This window comes from Conger conger, chromosome 10, assembly GCF_963514075.1.
Source record: "Conger conger chromosome 10, fConCon1.1, whole genome shotgun sequence".
NCBI lineage: Eukaryota > Metazoa > Chordata > Actinopteri > Anguilliformes > Congridae > Conger > Conger conger.
In genome coordinates, this window is record NC_083769.1 from 7,447,295 (window position 1) to 7,471,279 (window position 23,985).

Below are 23,985 nucleotides of genomic sequence, written 5' to 3' on the forward strand. Positions count from 1 at the left end.
TGCCCTTTTCTGAATCATGTTCTGACTGGAGGCTACAGTTGTGCCATAATAAAACTACTGCAACTTTTAAAATAGACATTACTACAAGTGGTAGTCATCGTGGTGGTGGACGGTGGTGTAGTTTTTGCTGCCCTCTGGTTGATTTAATTTTCCATAAACAGGGAAAATAATAATTCCAATGTCCATATCTATTGGTTCTGTGCAAACTTTGTTTCTGTTCGTGATCGGTCGCTCAGACAATTGCACGTTGCCCACTAACTCCGTGCAGCAAAGTGGCGTTAAGCCCATTTACGCCTCCCGCCGCCCTCGAGCCGTCCCGAAAGAGTACGCGTCAACGACACGTCATCAATCGCCGGCCCTGTCCGTGGTGCTGAGTTCTTGACTGATTGGTCGTTGATTTAGTCTGTGAATCTGGCGCGATCTGAACGGGGTAGTGTGAGCCTCGCGCAACCAACAGACGGACAGCATTTAGAGCGGATTACCGCACGTCGCTACTGATCATTCTAACGTCCGGTGTAAGTAACAAAAACCAGTTAATGTTGTTGTTTTTTTTAGATATGTTACAACATAACGACTGGTCAACTGTTAAATTTGAAGACGGCGACGAATGAAGTTAAATAGACACGAAGCGCAAGAAACGGCACTGTGGCACAAAGTGAAAGGGAGATCCATTTTCCTCAGAGACGAATCGCGCTCTGACAGACTGAAGGTGAAACTTGTGGACCTATCCGCGGAAGAAAGCAATTGATCTCTAATTCCTGTTTGTACTCGTTCGTGGTGATAATCTTATGATCCTCAGTGCCTCTGACTGATCCCGCCTAGCCGTCTGCCTTTTAGTCGCCAATAACATCTTGCCAAGATGTCAAGTGAAAAAAGTGATAAAATGCTACCTGCCCAGGAGGCTGCCAAAATCTACCACACCAACTATGTGAGGAACGCAAGAGCGATCGGTGTGCTGTGGGCAATATTCACAATCTGCTTCGCAATCATCGAAGTGGTGGTGTTCATACAGCCGTACTGGATCGGGGACAGCGTCAACACTCCCCAAGCCGGCTACTTTGGCCTCTTCCACTACTGTATCGGCAACGCGCTGACCTCCGAGTTGATCTGTAAGGGCAGTGCGCTGGACTTCGGCTCCATCCCGTCGGGAGCCTTCAAGACGGCCATGTTTTTCGTCGGAACGTCCATGCTGCTCGTCGTGGGCTGCATCATCTGTTTCAGCCTCTTCATGTTCTCGAACGCCGGGAGCGTCTACAAGATATGCGCGTGGATGCAACTTGCCTCTGGTAAGGCGCGTCGATATAACCAGTGGCCATGAGGATCAGACTCGGTGTATTTTTTACGCACTAGCTACAGTCTCTGTGCCTTGAAGTCACGCTGCTCCCAGAGCATAACTGTAGACGGGCTATAGTGAATAGCAATTATGTTGTTCAATCTTAAATCACTCTCACACACACACACGCACAAACACGCGCGCGCGCCGTTTGCACTAGCCTAGATATTCGGGGCTTCCCGATTTCAGCATTCTCTGAGTGTTTTTAAAATACGGTCAGTGTTACGGTGAGAGGAACGCATGAGTGCCTATGCATTTGAAAAGATCTTTTACTTTTACTTTTTAAGCAGGATAAATACAGTGGACAACTGACAAAATCAATGTATTCTTTTATCAGCTGAAATTAATACACTGTATTAATTTACGGAATAAAAATGTATGAAATAAAGTGGCGTGACCTTGTTTACATCGGGCAGAGGTGGAGGCGATATTCTTAATCTGTGTAATTTGATTAAAGATTAACTTTAGACATATGAAGACGGTGGAAAACCTAAACTGAATAAGGCAGCGTCTGGCACGGACTGAGAAAGTGTGAATCCGTTGGAGTATTTTATTCCCCACAGACCATCTTGCACCTCTGTTTCACCAGACACACCTACAATACTTCTATGATTGCATATAAATTGCATATGGTTCCACTATCAGGGTAATCATAATTAACCCTCTGAGGAGTAGGTTTTTTTTGGAATATTATTATTTTTCCTCTTATCTCAGTGAATATTGAAATGTTAACTGCAGCTATATGTGTAGTGTTGACATTCTGTACATTTGTGTTGTATTATTTCAAATACAATAGATATATTATGAATTAATGAAGGGAAGGAAAAGCGCACAGATAGGCAGCACGACCACGCGACGTTAGAAAATATCACTGCGGCAGTTGACTATGATTAGTGTCCGAACATTGTACAGGGCTGTATAACACAGATACACAAACCGCGCTATTTGCAGTAAGGAAGCGTCTATCGCCCATGCTCGGTGAGCATTTATGGCGCAGCAGGAAGTTTAAAGCTGCAGATATAACCGAACACGTGCGCTGACAGCACTCAAATGAATTTGGAGTGAGCTGGGCAATAACGAGGACTATCTCGCTCATTACCGTTTACTGTTTCCATGACAGTATCCCTGTGATCTAGAAAAAGCTCTGATCTCAAGGCACAACACTTCAAAGACATACGCTCTAATTAATCAAGGATGCGTAGTCTGTGAATGGTAAGACTTCTTATGGGGAATAATAGCCTACATGCAGAGCCGAATTAGCATATCAATCCCATAAATCAAATAAGTGAAATATGTCGCCCCTCATTTCCACATCTGTCACTCATTCTGCACAGAGTAATTATGTTTAAATGAGGTAGCTACCACATTCAACAAGCCGTAAAACCAGTACTAAACTATACTAATAAACGCGGTTTCTATACCGCAGAATAAAAGCGTTAAACGATCCTTGGATGATCACGTGTTAATTTAATTTGAGAGAATTGTGAAGTAGATCGGTCTAGCTTAAATGAAAAAAGATGAGCTGAGATACTCCCTGTAATTGAGTGCAAGGGTGTCACAATTAACCTTCAGCATCATGTCCAAGGTATTTGAAACCACGCAACCAAATGTATCAGTTACGCTGCGTTTCAACCGATAGAAATAACAATTACAAAATTGAAAGACGGCACATGGCTATTTGCCATTTATATCCAGTAATTCAATCTTTTTAGATGTACATTCCTATGGATCGATAATTCCGGTATAAGGCCAACTTTGTAGTCCTATCACTTTTTAAAACGCAATGTTAACAGGAAATATACTCAAGAGCATCAGTGTTTAAGGACCATGGACAGTTCCAAGTAAAAGGCTTTGAATGGTAACTGTAGGTGTATCTAAAGGTCAACAGGACTAACGCGGAAATGAGTTCTCACTCTGCTTTTTCAAAGTCAGTATATCCCATAATTATTATATATACCGTAGATTTAAAAAGTGACACATTTTAAGGAAGAAGAGAACAATAAAAACTAAAAACTACGGGGGTAGTTTTCAGTGCTCTGGGCCGTTTGGTCATTGACATTTAGGAACGATTATTGCAAGAGTATTCCATCTTTACAGCAATTTTTAACCATGGCCGTCAGGTATGAAAATATAGGAATCGTAACGTAGTTATTGTCACGTGACCTCGGCCAGTGTTTCCAGATGTGTACACATACATCCCAGAATTTGTCTCTTAACAGACAGCAATGCTTAAGCGACCCGTTCCAACATTTCCTCTTATATCTTTATTAAAAAGGGCAATTCCAAAAGGGCAAAGTCCAATTCACTAATTTCCCACTAATTCTAGACGAGATGCTCCCTTGTATTTTCCGATAGAAAATAACACAGATTTGAGCATGGTGGAAATGGGCCAATTTAATCACACGTTATGAGTTAATCAGAGCTTCCTGTTTCTCCACTTCTAATCAAAAAAATCTAATCAGGTGTGGCGTAGCTCTGGCTTCGACCTTATCTGAGGGGTGAGATTTTTATCCTTCTCATCCTCTTTAAGGCCAGGTGAACCCAGGTTTGATTTCTCGCCGACGACAGATAGCCTAGACAGCGCGCGCGGGGTCACTGCGTGTATGTCAGAGATTAATACACCCTCTTATCTGCCAGAATGGGAGACCGGACATATTGCGCCTGCCCCTTCGTAATTACTAGCGAGTGCTCTGTCCTTTCTGCGGACACGCTCTAACGCCCGCCCGTAAGTGCGAGGCAATTGGGAAGCGTTAAGCGTCATCCGGCGCTGTGTTATAGGGTCCCACCACCTAGAGCCGGTGTAATACATATTGCTTAGTGTGAATGATCGGGGCGCAAATGGTGTTAGATTGGATCAGCGGCCTCTAGCCGGGACGCTGTGCTTTAATAGTGTGCCTCGTAGAGCTTCAGCTTCGCAATATCTCCAAGTACGGTTCAAAGGTTTTGCTCGGCTAAGTGTCGCAAGCGAATCGATATTACAATAAATGGGGATGAGGCTTCCGTAAGAGCGATGACCTTAAAAAAAGTGTGCATTCTATTAATCCGTCAGCAATACTTTGATCAAAGGTTAATAACGTAATTTAATTTAGACATTTGTTCCAGGTTATTACTGCCATTAAATAGAGGTTGGTCTATCTTAGTCCGTGTCAGAAGGACATGACTGTAGCCATTGAATGGAATCATAGAAGGTAAAAATATTTTCATTTATATAAGATATGAGAAAAAACTGGCTGCAAACATAGTTCACCGTGAACGTTTGCGGTCTTGAACACACGTCGGGTTCCCCTTGGCCTTGGCTCAGGCAGTAAGAGCGGTCGTCTGGCAGTCGGAGGGTTGCCGGTCCGATCCCCTGCCAGGCTGTGTCGAAGTGTCCTTGAGCAAGACACCTAACCCCCAAATGCTCCTGACGAGCTGGTCGGGGCCTTGAATGGCAGCCAATCGCCGTCGGTGTGTGAGTGTGTGTATGAATGGGTGAATGGAGAAGCATCAATTGTACAGCACTTTGGATAAAGGCGCTATATAAATGCCTGCCATTTACCATTTTATTAAAGAGGCAAGAAGTTTCACCAATAACTGTGTGCAGCCAAACCTCCCCCCCCCCCATACCTGTGCAGTAACACCCTCCCATACCGGTGCAGTCACACTCACCCTCATACCCATGCAATCACACACACCTCTGTTACGCCGGGGGGAAGAAAAAATGGTTTAATAGCAAGAGCAGGGGCAGACAGAGCGGAGTCAATAAACAGGCCAGGATCAAAAACCAACAAGGCAGAGGTACAAATATCCACAACAACCAAAGAAGAGTCCAGGGTCAAACGCGGGAAATCCAAACAGAAACACGGCAAGGGCAAACAAACAAGGCACAGGAAAACAAACAAGGCTCAGGAAACAAGGCTCGGAAATAAGGAGGCTAGAACTGGGGGAAGGGAAAAAAAGGGCTTGGGACTCAAAAAACAGGACAAGACGAACTAGCAGGGTGCAACTGAGAAGGACAGGTATAAATACACAGGGGAATGAGACAAACTAGGCGGAGCATGGGAGTGAGGGCGGTCTAACAAATAAACATCAGGTGAGACACATGAAAGGGTAATAGGACAATAACGAGGGGGGAACGAAAACGCTGACTGGATTCACAAAGACACACATGTAATACCAACGGCTCCGGACTAGAGAGTAGACAATTGCAGAGAATCAGGAGATGCAGAGATACAGAGAGACAGGTGCGAATACTTCGCTGAAACTAAGCAATTAATCAGTGATAGAATAGGGAGGCGGAGTTACAGAACAGAATTGAAACTGGAGATGCGTTAGTAAGTTAGTTAAGTGATTTAAATTACAAATACCCAAAACTAGTGAATGTTAGTTTGTTAGTTTGACAAACATATTAGTGTGTTAGTATAATTAATTTCTCAGTTAGTTGGGATTAGTATATTAGTGCTATGTACAAACATGAAATGGAGAGAAAGCAGGAAGTAAGGAATGCAAGATTGGAAGGAAGGTTGAACCCCGGAACTACCGTAAACACCCGAATAGTGGGGCACGCAGACAGGGGAGTGACTGGGCTGATGTGAGAATACACTCTAGATTTTAGCAGACAGGGTGTCTATTCTTATACAATTACACATCCTAAGTTATCACATGAATACATTATGGTGAAAGCCACTCATCTTCATACAGTGGTTCAGTACTTTTCCATCACACGTTGTACTCCTGGGCCTACATCTGCTCTTTAAGTCATATAACATTTGTTTTGCAATTAACACACTGCTACAGTAACTACAAAGCTTACATTTATCACACATTTTTCCTCCTTAGGCTGGTTAAGGAGGAACCGACCCTGGGTGCGCTTCCTCCTCATTCTTTTCTATCATAACAAGTACCTGAGTGCACCCCACAATGGGAGGGTGTTCTGCCTTATCTCCTGAAGCTGTGGCTGAGCACTCACCCCTCCCTTACATTTTTGCTGGTTATCTGTCACAAGCACAATTTATTATTTTAAGCAGTTTTCGAACTATATGCATTGTACATATCTGGATACATATATCCTAGGCTACATTGTACTACATTATATTTTTCTCCCACAATATATATATATATATATATATATATATATATATATACCAGGCTAGAGGATGAAATGCATCCACAGTATAGGATTAACATGCTGAGTTTAATTCTCAGCATGTTCTTTCCCCCAAATTATAATAGGATTTGTTTTTTGACTAAACAAGGTTTGTTCCTAATATCAGGGTGGTTGTGGGAGGAAATTAAGACCTGTCCCTGTTACCAGGCGGCACAATGAATCACTTCTAAATTTTCTAAAACTAACTCTACACCCAGAGGTTACCAAACATTTTAATCTCAGGATTTTCTAAAATGGCTGCCCTCTGGCCATGTACCTCATATATCCTTTATACAACAGCTGGCACAGACTGGCCATAAAACACAATACCACATGGAAGCATGTTGAAATGTCATTGTCATGCCCATTTAGTATATACTGTAACACATACAGCTATTTAGTAGATAATATTAGCACATTAATTTCAATGATCACAAGAGGACCGAGAATGTGTAAACTGGACATGATTTGACATGGTTTAACATATGTACTTTATGAAATATCTATAAGCAATTTATGATTCACTTCCCCTAGTCTTGAAAGAGGAAAGCGTTTTTTCAATTTTGATAAGCACCCCCATATCTTTCACAAATCCATAGGGGTCCCAGAAACCGCAGTTTTGGATCTCCTTCTCTAGCTTATGTTGTTAATACTGAGCAAACCACACTAAGAAGCTTCCACAAAGGTGTTAGCCACCACACTCCCTGTCCTGGTCTCATTGGGTAAATATGTTTTTCCAAATTATATCCATGGAAACATCAATCGCTCGGATTCATGGAGCTAATAAAATTATGAAAAATTAGATGCCTGGCACTCAGCAGCTGCTGCGGTCAGGATTCTTATTATGATTTCAGGTGATAAAAAGTTAAGAAGTTGATAAGAAGAATGACTGGTGCTGAGACCTGGCTCGGCTGCACAGGACACCAGAATATCCCATGTCACAGCAGGTGGCAACTTCTCTCTCATGAGCACGGTGTTGTCACCAAAGCTGTTTCTCTTACACCTGTGGATAATGTGTCCGCCCAACATTTGACACCTTCCAGAGCATCAGGTTCCCATCTGAAATTCAGTAACTTCACATGACTCGTGTCATCCACCATACCTTTCCAATCCGACCTCGCAACTAATTTGAGGATCTGTGGAAATTCAGTGAACGTGTTACGCCAAAATAACAGGTTACTGTTTGAGCCTGAGTGCAAAATGTGCACGGGCCTTTGAGAAATGATGTGCACCAGACGCCATTTTGGTAGACTGGCGCACCGTTTCACCTGCTACTGTGTGTATTTATAGACCGGTCTCCCATAGTAACCTCTGCATAACATGCACATGGAGACGGCCCAGGACAATGGCAATGCCCTGTGATGGGGACACTTGGCTGTAGCAGTCTCCATCCTCTGGTGAGACAAGTGACTGAGGTGCGGTCTCAGTGCCATTAATGGTCACATGTCAGTCATCAGTTGGGTGGCATGGTGGCACAGTGGGTAGCACTGTCGCCTCACAGCAAGGAGGTCCTGGGTTCGAAACCCCGCCTGGGCCTTTCTGTTTGGAGTGAGCATGTTCTCCCCGTGTCTGCGTGGGTTTCCTCCAGGTACTCTGGTTTCCTCCCACCATACAAAGACATGCAGGTTAGGCATTAACAGGGCGTTGATGCAAAAGAACATCTGTGCTCAAGTCAACTTACCCTGCAAAATAATAAGGTTAATAATAATAATAATATCACAGGCCATGTCTGAAACAGAGCTTGAGTTCCGTAGTGTCCAGAAAATAACTGTAAACTGTAAAGAAAAATAAAGTCCTCATGTCTAGCCTTCCCAGCATTTTTAGACTGGTGGACTTAGTGGGCACATCCCTGAGGGCTGCCCAAATCTACAATTAATCAAGCCCGCTTGGGGGCTCGTGTGGACCTCCAGAGCCTGATTGGGTACAGACTTCACCAGACTTTGTCAGTGGGATTACCCAATAGGATGTGACGATATGAAAGACGCCAAGGAAACAATGCCAGAAGAGAGAAAGTAATAATTGAAGCATGGCATATCAACAGCAATGATGTCTGAAGCCCAGTCTCACCAGTGCATTTACCCTCCCAGCTCTGCCTCTCGCAGGCCTCACGTAATGATGTGGAGTACCTCAGTCAACGTCACAGGACGCAACACCAAAATCCGTAACACTTTACTTGAGCCCCGCGCCATAAGGCTGACATAGCACTGTCATACACATGACATAACAGCTGCCAGAAGATGACATAAAAGTCATACTTTTATCTGTAAATGTTATGACAGTTCTGACCTAACATTTACCAAAAAAAGAATGACCGTTTTATATAATTTGATATCAACTGACATCATCCGTTATGACTAACAACCAACCCAGCAAACCCTTCATATAGAGCACCTAAATGGATCTCAAAGCACTTTGCAAGTGAAGTAGAAATGATCTCTGTTGTAGTAAAAATATGAATGGATAGCATATGCATGTATATACAGTATGGAGCTTTTTATCTCATGTTCAAAAAGCACTGTTCAGTGGTGGTAAACCCAACCACCACCAATGTGTAGCAGCTGTGTGTGATAGCTGCTATATGATCACCAATGTGTAGCAGCTGGGAGTGATAGCTGCTATATGATCACCAATGACTTCAGTGAAGCAGGACCTCAGCACTGATACAGCATCCACCAGATATGCTTCTTAGACACTTTTATCCAAAGTGACATACAGGATTGTGAATGCATACATTTTTCACTTTATGCAGAAACCCTGGGTTTCAAACCCACAACCTTTGCAGTATTAGTGCAATGCTCTGCCAACTCTGCCAACTTTACCATACATGCAACTTATGAATCTGCTCCATGGTAAGGAACCAATGTTTAAACCAGGGAGTATCTTTGATTGGTTAACAATTCCACATACCTGGCTTTTAGGGCCAATTGAAACCTTAATTTGAGAAGGACAAATTAAACCTTAAGTGCTGAAACATACTGAAAACCAGCATAAACCTGGACCCTGAAAGGACTGGAATTTGTGAAAGGACCAGCCATAAACCATAAACATAGTTATCCAGGGCACAAGTTGTCTCTAAAGTGGAAACATGACCACACAGCCCTTTTTAGGACAATGAATTTGCATCATTTCACTCTGGAACCCTTTTACTGGAAGTGTTTGTTTTCTCTATACACTTTCAAAAAATATGTTTTACCATGACACAGAATAATAAGGTTCTATCCGAGTTCGGAGTGGTTTTGTTTGTGCTTCAAAGACATCAAGATGAATGGGCTCCAAGGTGAAAAGGTTTCATACTTTGAAGCAGTATTTTTGTTTAAAACTTCACACATCTTTAGTGCCCTATAAACAACATACAAATGACACACTCATTTGTCAAAAAAGCCAGTTAAAACCCTATAATTCTAAGGGGTTCATATACTGTGGTATTGGGGGATACGTGAGAGCTATAATGACCCGACCCAACCCTCCCCAGCTGTCACCATGGTGATGGGGTGCATGATCTACCCGGACGGCTGGGACTCGGAGGAGGTGAAGAGGATGTGCGGGCTGCGGACGGATAAGTACACCCTGGGGAACTGCACGGTCCGCTGGGCCTACATCCTGGCCATCATCAGCACCCTGGACGCCCTTGTCCTCTCCTTCCTGGCCTTCGTCCTGGGGAACCGCCAGGACAAGCTCCTGCCCGACGACTTTGAGGTGGAGGGCGCGGGTGAGTCTGTACGCCAGGGATCCTCAGTCTTATCCAGAAAGGGCTGATGTGAGTCTGTAGAAAGGGCTGAGGTGAGTCTGTAGACCAGGGATCCTCAGTCTTACCCCAGAAAGGGTCAGTGTGGGTGCAGGTATTTGTTCTAACCAAGCAGCTACACACCAGATTCTACTCATCAAGGCCCTTAGCAATGACTCTAATGGTTTATTAGGATCATGTGTGTAACTGCTTGGTTGGAACAAAAGACTGCACCCACCCCAACCCTCTCTGGGTAAGATTGAGTACCCCTGCGGTAGACAAAGGGGGATAGCTTTGCCCCAGTGCATTGTGTAAATCACAGCGCCACCTAGCCGCAGGTGGAATGTCATTCAAGGTCAATCTATTATATGCTGCCTGTTTTTTTTAGCTTGGAAGCCCTTAGCTATATAATGTGTTATCAGTAAACATGAAGGTCAGGAAATTATCCATTGAACTGCTTATTGCAGCAATTTCTGTATCAAACTGTTGATAATTCTCATTCGTCTTGTGTGATCAAGATCCACCCCATCATATTCTTTGAGAGATCTGTGCACCCTTCCCCAAAAATATTAACCAATCATTGTACACAAATACTTTTTGGGCAAATATTGCAGTTTACAATGGGTTTGAAATGACCATTACTAAGCCCAGTAAATTCCTAGCCATACTAATATGGATAACATGGATTTTGCTTGCAGACTAGCTGCAGGTATGGCAGAGTAATATGCCTGAGACCAAAAGTACAAAAGTCACAAATTATTTGGCAGCATATGGGCTGGAACAGAACCTCTTCCGTCTCTCGTTGGCGAGCTTCTATCAGAAAGGCTCTCATTGGAACTACAGCAAGGTCGTTTCTGGGTTATCGCTTCCAACGAAACCGCGCTCCCACTTCAAAAGACCGAGGCCATTAACATACGTGTCAAGCTACAGCAAAAACCCAAGGCAGTGGAAACAATAAAATAAATACACAGCCAATCAATTAACTACAGTACACCCCCACTGCTCCAAATATGAACAGCCAGTCTGGTCTACAAATTCATTTCATATGCTAGTCAGGACTCCATAGGCCAGAAGGAGCCAGTGAAAGCTTCTCCTGGCTCTCCAAGTACTGTTGCAGGTTATACATTGATGTAAAAAATTTTTAATGTGCCGTTGGCCATAGGTGTGAAACAGTTCACTTTAATGGCTTGATGCAGGCAATTATATTTACATAATAGCAAAATTTTTCTTGCCTGTTTTTCTTCTGTGAACTCTGACCCCAGAGATGCGTGGTGCATCTGATTATGTCCATTACAGAAGAGGAGTTTGATACCTCCACTCTTATGGATTCTTGGTCTGACTGGTGTTGAGGGAGAGCATAGCAGAGTGGGTAATAAAGCCATTTGAGCTGGGGTGTTAAACTGAATTCCCAGGGGGCCGCAGTGTCTGCAGGTTTTTGGGGTTTCCTTCCAATCAGCTGTCGATCAAGGCCTTGAGAACAAGGTGTGTGGATTCTTTAGCCAATGAAGAATTGAATTAACATGGAGCATTTTATAGAGTACAGCCTAATTCAACTACTGTGAGTTGAAAAAAAAAGAATCACACCAGACGAGTTTGATACCTCTCTGAGTGAGTAATTCTAATTTTCCGTTTTGTTCTTGAATCGTCAGGAAAACAGATGGGATTTATCCCATGAAAATGAGGGCCGTCCCTTCATGTAAATTTGAGTTGAATTGCATGTTCGGAAAGTTGCACAGCTTTTGTTCAAACTTGAGTGCTTATCATTCCTGAGGATAACCAAAACATTTAAATCAACATTTAAAAAAGAATCCCACTGATATGTACATTTTTGGTGTATAACGGTTTAGTCAAAGAAAACATTAGCAGCATGTAAAGAGGTTAGTTACTTGGAAGTATAGTTTGACCTTGGTCTGCTGTGGCACTGACCCATTCTGTAATCTCTCATCGCAGAAAAACCTTGAGCCCCCTTGGTCTAGAGGCAGCATGGAACCCTGGGACCTGTCGTCACAGCAACCACCCATCAGAATTCCAACCACCTTGTAATGCAGCAGGGCTGGGGCTGCGGACAGGCAGCCGACGCCCCGGTTACCCGGGTTACCTCCAGGAGCTGACAGTGGTTCAACTTACCCCTCCATACTTTAGTGTGCTTTATTGGTTTCACAGACAGGTTTAGCGATTGGACTGTATCCTTAAGCAAACTACGATTCAGGTTTGATTCTGTGCCTTTCAATTTCTCAACACCGGCTTTTAAAATGCTGCTGTTCAGACCACCATTACAGTGTGTTGTAAGTATACCATTACTGAATGAGACGCTGCGTTTGTACCTTTTACCTTTTTTGGCTTATGGTAATAGTGAGTGGTAGACTTTTGTTCATTGAGTCAGTGTGCCCAGCTTCATGTAAATGTACAAAGTAACCCAAATCAGGAAACGTCTTCAACTGGTGTAAATGACAGGACATTTGAGGCTTTGAAAGAATTTCACCTAGTTCAGATGCATTTCGATCCTCCACTGTGGAAAGGTTGCAGTTGCTAAGAAACCCTACTCATTACACCCTGTGACTGATATGCATCTCAACTCAACCGTGTGTCGCTACTACATTCTGAGAGTGGGTGTAGCTGTCCCAGTCAAGCAAAATGTGTGTCAATTTGCCCAGGACAAGACGGGGACATGGAAAAGGTTTGCATGTTGCACACCCTCCCCTATTTTCAGTGCACCAACCAATTTACCATCAAACTGCTTTTCAGATAGTTTCCCTGTAACTGAGCAACTATAAACTGAGGAGTCCAACAAGCTTTAGTGATAGGTCAATGAGATTAAATTATATTTGCTACACAATGCCACTCATACAATGAAGAATGAAATGGACAGAACGGCTTTTTGGTCAATTAAGTAGGCCTGCTTTAGGCCAATGAAAAGCTGGATATAATGCACGAGGTCAGTTTGTTTCATCGGTTTAAACTACAGGCTACAGCCCTCAAGTACAGTTACACAGGCGTGGATTCACTTTGCTGCAAAGTCATCAAATAAAGGGCCAGATATATAAAGGGTGACACGCAGGTACAAAGTGTGCGAATACTACCCCCTGGTGTATGTTTGTGTTATTGTTCTCAAGTCGACTGAAGACAAACAACAAGGTAGAAAGTGTTAAAGGTACAATAGGTAAGGTTTTTGCGTTAAAACATTGTTACAAGACCATTGTATCAATGACCTATCATTGAAAAAGGCTCACTGACATGTTGACTCACCCACTGCCTGTGTTTATTGTCGTCAAATTTGGGTTTCAAGATGTAGTTTACAGGCCGTCACTCTGTACCAAAACACTGTATAACTGTACAATAATTAAAGCTCATTGGGTTCTAATTTCCACAGCCAATGGCGTTAGTGGTGGGGGGTGGGGTTTAAACGTCAGTGTGTTCACAGAGAAGGGGGAGGGATAAACAGTGCTGTGGCTTGAGTGTTCGTTGCTGCAATTCCTCTCTTGATCGTTAGAAATGACCTATTGTACCTTTAAGGTCTTTGTGGTATAAGGACATGGTTATTGTTTGTGAAACTGGAAAGTTACCAGTGCGTGATTACCAATTGCAGTTAAGTTGTCAAGCTTTGTGTCAATTGTAATGCCTCTAAACTGTTCCAGTGGCTAACACTGTACTCTGCATATGGGGAGAAATAAAAAAGGGATCCCACAGGCTTGATGACTCATCTTCAGGGTGAGGACTGAAGAGCAAGAGCATGACCTTAAATACACAAGGCCCAAAAAACTACTGCAGCAAATCATTTTAAAAACCTCTTTATTACCTATGATCCACAGGGGGGAAAATATCTCTATTCATGTTCCGCAGTGAACAAGCATGTAGAACGAGGGAGGCAAGGAAGACCTGTGTAGTGAGAAGTAAAAAAAGAAAAGAAAAAAGAAAAGAAATATAAGAAACTAAACAAACAAAAGCCAACCGGAAGAGAGCAGAAGGCCGGCGTCTTTCACAGCATTGTAGCCCCAGGCTCTGTTTTTTAGACCGAAAGAGCAACATTAGGGAAACACTTTTTTTGTTGTTGTTTTCTTTCTTAAAAAAAAAAAAAAAAAAAAAAAAAAAAGGCAGCTAGACTTACAGAAGAGCTAGGAAATCCAGCCTTTTTTCCAAAATTAGTTAAAACATTGCCACCTAAATATATTTTTTTATCTAATACACAATGGTATCGGAATTCCGTAAAAACTGTACACGGTTGTAATATACAGAAGGCAAACTCTTTGGTAAGAGTGTATTCACTTGCGCACACAAACGGACACATACACGCGCACACACAAACACACACACAGAAAGCACACAGACACACGCAATCATTTCGCCACTTCACCGTGGACAGGGGCAGCCTCCATTTTGAATTTGGAGAAGACAATTATCACAGGTGAAAATGAAAAGGGAAAAGGATGACCAAAAGTAATCCATCAAACCGATGTTTATTTTATCTGAAGACGGAGGCTGGCGAACTTGTGAAATATATAACCTCTCAACAAGATGGACCATTCCTGCTGAAGCTATTAAAAGACAAACACCCCAAACCTTGTGAAATTTGAGAAAAGCAAATATAAGGCCTTTGTGGAGAAGGTGCAAAGTCTCTGTTTGTGGTTTTGGGCTTGACTGGTAGCCGAGGTTGCCCGTTCACAGCCTTCTCCGGCGCCCCCTACTGGTCTGAGCTCTGCACTTCAGAGCAGGACACGGCCGTCACCTCTGTTGCACAGTCATACAGAAACAATGCAAATGAAAACACAATCCAACACCAAACCAACCGATGAACTGACCGCTGTACCACTCTGCAGGTAATGTCCTTGGAGTTGCTGATAGTCTGCTTCAAAAAAAGAAAAACAAAATAAAATAAAATAAAAAAAGCCACTGCCGTGTGTGGAAATGGACAAAGACGGGCCCTTTGAGCGGTCGGCGTCGAAAACCAACATTTTTCAGCACCAGCTTTTCAGGTTCAGGAGAGGAAAGGGAACAACATGAAAAAAATGAGACATACTCAAGTAACGTCCGGTAAGAAAGAAAGAAAAAAAACACAAACAAGAAAAAACGATACGAAACAAAACGGAAATAAATTAATAAATGTGCTAGGGTTTTTGGAGGGAGTCGTCCGGGGGGGGGGGGGGGGGGGATGGGGGAACTGCCACTATTGGCTGGGGCCGGTGGGTTCAGTCACTGTCGTGTGGAGGGGAGAGGGGAGGGGGGAGGGGGCCGGGGGTCTGGGAGGTGCAGCGGCGCGGAGGTGCCACTAGGGGGTGACCCAGGCCTGGCGCAGGCACTGGGCCGCGGTGGCCCTCTTCTCGGGGATGAGGTCCAGCATGGGCAGCAGGAAGTCGGAGAAGGTCTGCGCCTCTTCCGGGGGCCACTCGTACTTCTCCACCAGCACCTCCAGCAGGCCCCAGGGCTTCAGCTTGGTGATGTGCTTCAGGTCCCCTGCGGAAGCAGGAAGCCACGTCACGGCAAGCCCGGCCAAGCCAGAGCCAAAACCTCAACACACAACCTGACAGCCGCCCGCAAACACCTACACAAGCGCTCAGCTCAGCGCTGAGGACTGCAGACAGACCAAACACCTACACAAGCATTCAGCGCTTAAGACCAGACAGACCAAACACCTATACAAGCGTTCAGCGCTTAAGACCAGACAGACCAAACACCTATACAAGCGTTCAGCGCTGAGGACTGCAGACAGACCAAACACCTATACAAGCATTCAGCGCTTAAGACCAGACAGACCAAACACCTATACAAGCGTTCAGCGCTTAAGACCAGACAGACCAAACACCTATACAAGCATTCAGCGCTTAAGACCAGACAGACCAAACACCTATACAAGCGTTCAGCGCTTACAACTGCACAGACCAAACACCTACACAAGCGTTCGGCGCTTAAGATCAGACAGACCAAACACCTATACAAGCATTCAGCGCTTAGGACCGCAGACAGACACAGGCAGGCAGACAGACATATGCACCCATACAAAAAGGAAGAACAGGCTACATAATGCACACCCACACAAGTCACAGTCAGAACAAAGCTAGGAAAAACCAAAAACAATACTTTCCCGGACAACACACAACAGATAGCCTTTTAAAGCACAAAAAGCTTGCACAAACACTCATACCTAAATTGCGCAAATCTAATCTATGATCAACTCATTCAAGGCAGAACATGTCCCACCCCCCACCCCTCCACCCCCCCCAAACATATCAATGCATCATTCTCTTTTTTTCCATCTTCAAACTAACTTCTACAATTGAAAAAATAAACACAAATTTATGACTGAAGACTTAATCCAAAGCAGCCAGACCAGCAGAAGCACGTTCCGGAAGTTTCTAAATGAGAGCCCGTAACCTCTCGTTACCTTTCTTGGTGAAGAAATCCTTGGAGTATTTGCCGGCCGCAATGAGCTTACGAGGAACCTTCCCCAGCAGCTCAATGATCAACGCAATGTGGTCTGCTCGTTAACGAGGAGGAGGAGGAGGAAGGGGAGGGGGAGGAGGAGGAGGAGGACAAGACAGACCACAGACTCATCAAACAATATTCCCCCATCGACCACCTGCCCTGGGAGTGGACACCTGTGGGGGAGGGTGGGGGGAGGATGCAGACCCAACCTGGCAGCCAGGAGACGTCCAAGAGCCAACCTTCTGAGAAAACCACCACCACCACAACCACCTCCTTCTTCTTCTTCTCTCACTTTGCAGCACTCTGGGATTTAGTATTTTCACTAAAGCACAGGTGTCAAACTGCGGGCCACAGTGTCTCCAGGTTTCTGGGAGTGTTCTCGGTACCCGATGGTCCTTTGAACATTTTGATTGGCTAAAGAGTCCACACACCTTGATTTTGAGGTCCTTAACTGGCAGCTGATTGAAAGGAAACTACAAAAACCTGCAGATACTGCGATCCGCAGGGAGCTTAGTCTGATGCCCCTGCACTAAGGTATGAAGGAGAACACCCTTGCATACCACGCTCTCTCTTCTCCGTCACATCTAGAGCTCTGGCTAGCCCAGACAATAATTAGCAGGGCCTTTGGCGTCATGATTCATTTCTGACTAAGGATGCAGCAGCAAAGATAAGAACCCTGAGGGTCATTACCGTGTAACATCAAAATGTCATGACTAAGGCTACATTTTTACCCACATGCCATTACATGTCAAGTTATTACAGAAATGATGAAGTGCATACCAATTACTGCACTATGGAACCACTGAGTGTATCTTACCAACTTAGATAAATCTGTAGGAAGTCTGTCGAAGTAACTAAATGAAACTAGCATGACCTAGGCTTCCATCATCCCAGGAATGAGCCTAACTAGGGAGCATGTACTCATTTAAGAGCCAATCAGCAGTCCCCTGGAAGCAAGACCCTCCCATTACAGAGGGGAGAAAATCTGCTGCCTTGTGACATGGCCTGGCTCCAGGAGACCTTCATCCACGGCTAACTACTGTTACTGTCACTACTGTTACTGAGGCGAGTATGGTCAGCTGTACACCTTCTCTTGCCTTAGTCAGAGGTGGGATCAATTTCATCTCAACTTGGCAAATTAAATTGAATTCAAGGAATTACTACAAGAATCTTCAGAGATCATGAAAGGCATTTTGTGATGCCATACCCAGAAATCAGACTGAAGCTGATAGGTGGGACCCCAGCTGTGGTCCCACCTATCAGGGGACAGGAGGGAGGTGGTTTGGACGGTGGTCACGGGTTTGTCAGAATGCTCTTTGGACACAACGGTGCGCCTCCAGTGCTGCAGGTGGGTAATAGCCCCTGGCCCACTGACTTGGGATCAGTCAGCTCACCCCTAACCCAGACCTCACTGTGCACCGAAACCGGACACTGATCTAGGGTCAGGTACATGCGGCGTCCACTTTCCCAGAGCAGGTCACAGAGACACATGAGCATACCTCTCTTGGTGAAGAATTCCTGTGAGTATTTTCCACTGAGTGCATAATGTCTGGGGACTTTCCCCAGGAGCTCAATAATGAGGGCAAGGTGGTCTGGAGGAGAGGTGGAGGAAAGAGAGGAGGGGGTGAGAGAGAGGGGGAAAGAGAGACAGAGAGATAGCCAAAGCACCAAATTAAGCAAAAATAAAAGGAAAAAATGAATGATGAGCTTGAGTTAAAATGAAAAGCAGAAATGGATTGCAGAAAGCCAGTATCTTTTCCACTCCCCGATCACAAGTTAACTGCTAACTTCAAGTTTCAAATTGTTCATTTTGCCAGAGAACCTTGATAGGCTCTGTGTTTCGGGACTTCATGTGCAATGTGAATGTTTCTCACAAGACAAGAGCCTGTTGTCGATTCGGCCTTCTGCAAGCTGACCGAAGTGAAAGTGAAAATCCTTACAAAAGCAGACTGGGGTCCCTCAGGGAGAGGGTGAGACTGGCTTTCCACGTATTACAAGCAGTCAGTGACATGGAGCAAGAGTTTGGGCCAGGTGCCGCGCTCTCCCGGCACGTCAGACAAACGGGATCTTGTGATCCCGCGCGAGAGCCGGCAGGGAGTGTGAAAACAAACCGCTTTTGTGCCCCGTGCTACTCCTTTCAAGTGTGGCGTCGGGGGGGCGAGACACTTTCAACATTAGCGCCGCGCCCCAACACAGGACCGAGGGCCACCGACACCGCACTGTAAGCTGCCCCCGCCGGGTAAAAATGCAGAAAACCCTCCGAGTGTCAAAACAAAGCCGCCTTTTCTTCCTTCTCCTTTCTGAACGCGGAACTGTCCGCAGAGCCGTCTCCGCGTCGCCCCCTGCTGGCCAGGCTGCATAGCTGACACAGCTGCGTTCAGAGGGCACAGGAGGCCGAACTCCGGCTTTCACTGGAGCCAATGCAGCATCATGAAAATTGGGCTAGCAACTAGTGAGGGCGCACTAGAACGATACTTTTCCTTCGAACGGGGTGCAACGTTTTGCAGCAGGCTTTGTGGTATGTTTGCTCCTGTTTGGAGGGTGTACCGGGTTAATAGCCCAAAACAATAATGATGCAGGCCACTGTACATACAGAAGCCTGGAGAATGTACAGAATGGCATTCTTAGACGCCATACCGGCAAACCACAACTACGTCAGTCAGTCCGCCTACAGGATATTCAACGTGCCACCACTTCCTTTTAAATAGTAATTTCGCTTAATTTTGTCGGGGCTGAATGTGACCCAGTGTTTCAGTTCTTCCTGTATCAATTTGGTCAGTTCAGTAAATAAACTGAAATTCGATTAATGATCCGCAAGGGCTAGAGTCAATACCACACCGGCAGATAACCCACTCAGATCTGGAGGTGTGAAAACTATTGGCAAATAAGATGCTGGTATTACAAAAAATCCAGTAGATTTCAGCTGGAACTGCGGACTGCACTGTCCACTACAGACCAGTGTTATTCACTTCAGTCCTTGGAGAACAGCAGGGCAGCTAGTTTTGTTTTCACAAGAAAAAAACAAAAATAATTCCCCCCCAAAAATCCTGGTGCGGATAAATTAACCGGATTAGGCTCTGAGTAACAATGAAAACTAGCGCACTCTGTGGCTCTCCAAGTACAGAAGAGGCTAGCCCTTATATAAACCACCCACTCAGGTGACAAATTATGGGTGAATTTGCAAAGTAAGGCTTTAAAAAGCAACAGAAAACAATATGCAAATGGCTCTGGATGATTTGTAAGTTACTGCCTGCTCTCTTCATGCCGTGCTGCAAACGGGGCCCAAGAGCAGAACAGGCAAGGAGCTGAAGCACAATTATGAAAAGGTACAGATAGAAATGGCTGCCATGCAAGCTTTAGGGATGCAATTTTTCTTGATTGAATCCAGAAGCGCAGATTTCCAGACCCTAAACATCTCTGGGGTTCCACTAGAACTTGGCTTTACTGCTGGATGTTCTGGACTCCAGATGCAGGCCTGCTTATGACATTCTGTCCTCCTGGTCGAGACATTCAGGGTCTGAAAACTGATTCATCCTGATTAATTCCTGATTAATCTGGAAAAATCTGATCCCTCAAATTTAGGCGCTCTCAATAGTCAGAAAAGTCAATAAGGCCACCACAGTGCAGCTATAATTACCTGTGATTTCCCTTCAAGTGCAAACTTAAGTGCAAATCAAGCCCAGAAGCAGTAAAGCTGTGAGAAGGTGACTGAAATGAGGTGGGGCAGGTGTGGAGGAGCTGGAGACGGGTGTAGGAGAGGTGGAGACAGGTGTGGGTGTAGGTGTGGGTGTAGGAGAGGTGGAGGTGGAGGTGGGTGGGTGTGGGTGGGTGTAGGTGTAGGTGTGGGTGTGGGTGTGGGAGAGGTGGAGGCAGGTGTAGGAGAGGTGGAGGCAGGTGTGGGTGTAGGTGTGGGTGTGGGAGAGGTGGAAGTGGGTGTGGGTGAAGGAAAGGTGGAGGTGGGTGTGGGTGTAGGAGAGGTGGAGGTGGGTGTGGGTGTAGGAGGGGCGGGTGTGGGTGTAGGAGGGGCGGGTGTGGGTGTGGGAGAGTTGGAGGTGGGTGGGGGTGTAGGAGAGGTGGGTGTGGGTGTAGGAGGGGCGGGTGTGGGTGTAGGAGAGGCGGGTGGGGGTGTAGGAGAGGTGGAGGTGGGTGTAGGAGAGTTGGAGGCGGATGGGAGAGGTGGAGGCGGGTGCGGGTGGAGACTGCAGGTACAGCGTGAGGATGCAGAGGTGGAGGTGACTCCAGTGAAGTGTCCAGTGGCTCAGCTCTTGTGTTCAACTCAGAGGAAAAGACACACAGGAATTATACCATCAATAACTCTGGGACTGGAATTATACCATCAATAACTCTGGGACTGGAATTATACCATCAATAACTCTGCGATCACTGTCACCACATCATTGGCACTACAGCTGATCTCCATCAATCCCACCCCCAGGAGTCAATACACCAGGTATATATGGCAGATAGTCCATGTGTGCACACAAGGGATATAAACATACATTCAATGATTTGGTAAAATGTGACATTTTAGAGAAAAACCAGTGGTGCCCCAACAATAAAACACACTTCAATGACAGGATTTGAAAACTATAATAAACATTATCATTAACATTAACCCATTATTCAAAGTCAACTATACCTGGTAATTTGGAGGAAATCTCCCTAATGGAGAACATAACATAAGTGTGTGTAGTGAAATACCAAAAGACTCAATATACAAAGATGGTCTCAATAATGCACCAACAGAAAGTGTGGCGTGCAAGATCACAGTGCTGTTTAAATTATAAAACGGCATGAAATTCTGCTGGACCATTTCATATTTCACATTCCAGAGGAGCCTGTGCAATTAACATCCAAGACCAGGAATGCTACGGATTAACAGGGCTGGGAAATCGAGTTAAGGAACTGAGTAATACCAAGATGTTCAAAACGGAACATTTGGACATTATGTTTCAATGAACGACTTGAATTTCGATTGAAATGTAATCGACTCCCCTATCAAGAAGTGGATGAATACAAGTGTGTTTAAAACGCTTTTGACAGTGGGCGTATGGTTTCTCTGAACCACGCGTTTCAGATGCCGGTTCTAGCAAAGAGGGCTAAAGGTGTGCACCATGCTCAGGTGAGGAGAGGAGAGGCCCAGGCAGGCCGGAGAAATGTTACCTTCGTCTCTCGAGTAATCTTCACCGGAGTGCGGCTCGAACAAGTAGTCCCCAGTCGCCAACTCGAACGCCTGAGAGAAAGAAACAAATTATCCAGGGAAGTGTCTCTTTCACCAACGCTTCGCAGTAATATGATTATTCCCGTCATTCCGCTTCCCAGGTTTGCTGGGTAACACATCGCAGCTTGTTCTTCCACATCATCTTCCTGTTGGCGGCACACCCGTAGGTTGCTTACCTGGTCGGGTGTGGTTACGTAGACCCTTTCAAATTTAACAGACATCCACAATCTAAGGAGTGCCGTTTACGCACACCCTTATGCAGCCACATACTCCGCACTTAAGCAACAAATTAGTTGGTATAACAGTTAACTTGCCAAATGTCATTTCATGGGTATGAATTTTTAGCGGACTTAATGTTGAATACAAAAAAGCAGACCTTTTTCGACTAAAGAGTTTTTCAAATCTGTAGGTGATCCAGGTCTGCCACGACCCCACCCGGCCCTGTCCCACCCCGACCCCCCTGACCCCCTGACTCCCCCGGCCCCGGCCCCACACCCTGCGGTCCTCACCATGCAGGCCGTGCTCCAGATGTCAGCGGGCGTGCTGTACCCCGCCCCGATCAGCACCTCCAGGGAGCGGTACTGCCGTGTCTGGATGTCTTCTGTGAAGTGCTTATGCTGTGGAGGGGGAGAGCGCAGTCGATCACAAACCCCCAGATACACGCCCGATAAACACAGGCTTGCACTCTCTCTCCACCTCGACCCAAGCAGAACAGCTCTCGCCCACCCCATCCTACTTATCCATCTTTCAGTCGTTCAAAAGTGATACGCAGTAAGGAACGGGAGTAAGAAACAGCAATAACCTTTTTTAAAATAAAGTATCTAAAATGGTTAAAATTATATCCAAAACCAAAGAGCCATCCTAAAATATACACTTACTTGAGATAGAAATTGACAGCAATTTGTGATGGTTTATTGCAGTTGAGTGTAGCTGATGACTGAATGTCAGTAATAGAAAGAATGCACTCAGTGTACACCTCCACCAAGGCATAACAACCGCCCCTTGCATACATTTGCAAAGCAAGTGTCTTTGCAATCCAGTCATTACTTCTCAGAATATGTTTGGCCTGATGGTGGCACTGAAGGAAAGGTCATGAGGTCACCAAAGTTAACAGGGTTCCTCCACCTGGAAACACGAATGTGCGCTGAAACTTTCAGGGCAATCCAACCAATACTTTAGAAGATATATCTGCCATGGATGGACAGATGGACGGACAGACTGAGGCAATTACAAAATATCCTCTAACAATGTGTTGTGGCAATGTTTGGAACTTTAGCTCCTCAAAACTGCAGTTTGCTATGGTTAAGTTGAAGTGGTGTAGTTGAGAGCTTATAATTTTGGGTTCACGGTTGCCAGCATTGTTTTTGTATTGTATTTTAAAAAGCGATTTCAGATATTTAATCTGTTGTTCTGCCAAACGGAAGAGCAAAACACATCTGAATGTAAATAATGCATGTAACAGTACGATTAGAAACAAAGAAAGTAATCCCTGAATGTTCGGGAAGAAAAATAACTTTCCGGAAAGGAGCGGTCAGGCCACTCACCACCCAGCAGGCGTTCCCCAGGTCGGCAAGTTTCACTTGGATCTTATCGGAGTTGAAGGGCTCCAGAGGGTTCACCAGCAGGTTCCCGGCTGCCAGCTTGGCTGCAGAGCCGCAGAGACAGAAAACCGGTTCAGTGACCGCAAAACACGGAGAGACACCCAGAGAGAGCGACGGCATCACACAGGGAAAACAGGCTACGTGATATAATTCAGGCCACCAAGTTATGTTACGGTGAATGTTGTTATATTTTAAAACATTTCTCCAATGAGCACTTGGACTGGGTCTCCCTGAGCCAGCATATGCAAGTAAACTGCATTCAAAAGCACAGAAAATAACTGCCGAGCTGATCGCAATGCACAATACTGCAATACTTTACATGTTTTACAGGCCTAATTGGGGAGGCACTTCACAGTTTACAAAAGGTAATTTACCAAAGGTAGCGAACAAGAAAGGCATTGTCCCAGGAGTGAAGGGTACTGTTGGCTCTTTTGAAAAAGTAAGGAAAAAGCGCAACACTGCTACTTTACAGTCACCACTTCGTTGGCAGACGTGCCGACGTTTCGGCACTAGGCCTTCATCAGAGTACTGTTGGCTCTTTAACAGTGTGGTGTATTTTCAGGT

General features: G+C 45.1%; 2 protein-coding genes across 4 annotated transcripts in view; one reads left to right on the forward strand and one right to left on the reverse strand.

The window, feature by feature from the left end:
• Positions 1–877: 877 nt before the first annotated feature.
• lhfpl5b (LHFPL tetraspan subfamily member 5b) lies at positions 878–13,837 on the forward strand. The gene is made up of 3 exons (XM_061258526.1): positions 878–1,286; positions 9,931–10,167; positions 12,133–13,837. Exons 1-3 carry the CDS (start codon positions 884–886, stop codon positions 12,141–12,143), a joined length of 651 nt encoding a protein of 216 aa, XP_061114510.1. The 5' UTR covers positions 878–883; the 3' UTR covers positions 12,144–13,837.
• Positions 13,838–13,954: 117 nt separating this feature from the next.
• The window catches only part of srpk1a (SRSF protein kinase 1a), a 31,995-nt gene continuing 21,964 nt past the window's right edge, over positions 13,955–23,985 (reverse strand). The window contains exons 12-16 of one of the 3 annotated variants that reach the window (XM_061256882.1): positions 23,365–23,465; positions 22,330–22,437; positions 21,763–21,832; positions 16,559–16,651; positions 13,955–15,630 (exon numbers count right to left, since the gene is read on the reverse strand). In XM_061256882.1, coding sequence (XP_061112866.1) covers positions 15,446–15,630; positions 16,559–16,651; positions 21,763–21,832; positions 22,330–22,437; positions 23,365–23,465 — 557 coding nt within the window. In that variant the 3' untranslated portion in view covers positions 13,955–15,445. The other 2 variants (XM_061256883.1, XM_061256881.1) reach the window with 2 other exon arrangements.

Excerpts from the sequence above, each read along its gene's own strand:
- lhfpl5b (XM_061258526.1), top strand. The coding sequence starts at position 884 with ATGCTACCTGCCCAGGAGGCTGCCAAAATCTACCACACCAACTATGTG. Across the intron at positions 1,287-9,930 it reads GTGGATGCAACTTGCCTCTG|CTGTCACCATGGTGATGGGG; the intron begins GTAAGGCGCGTC and ends AACCCTCCCCAG.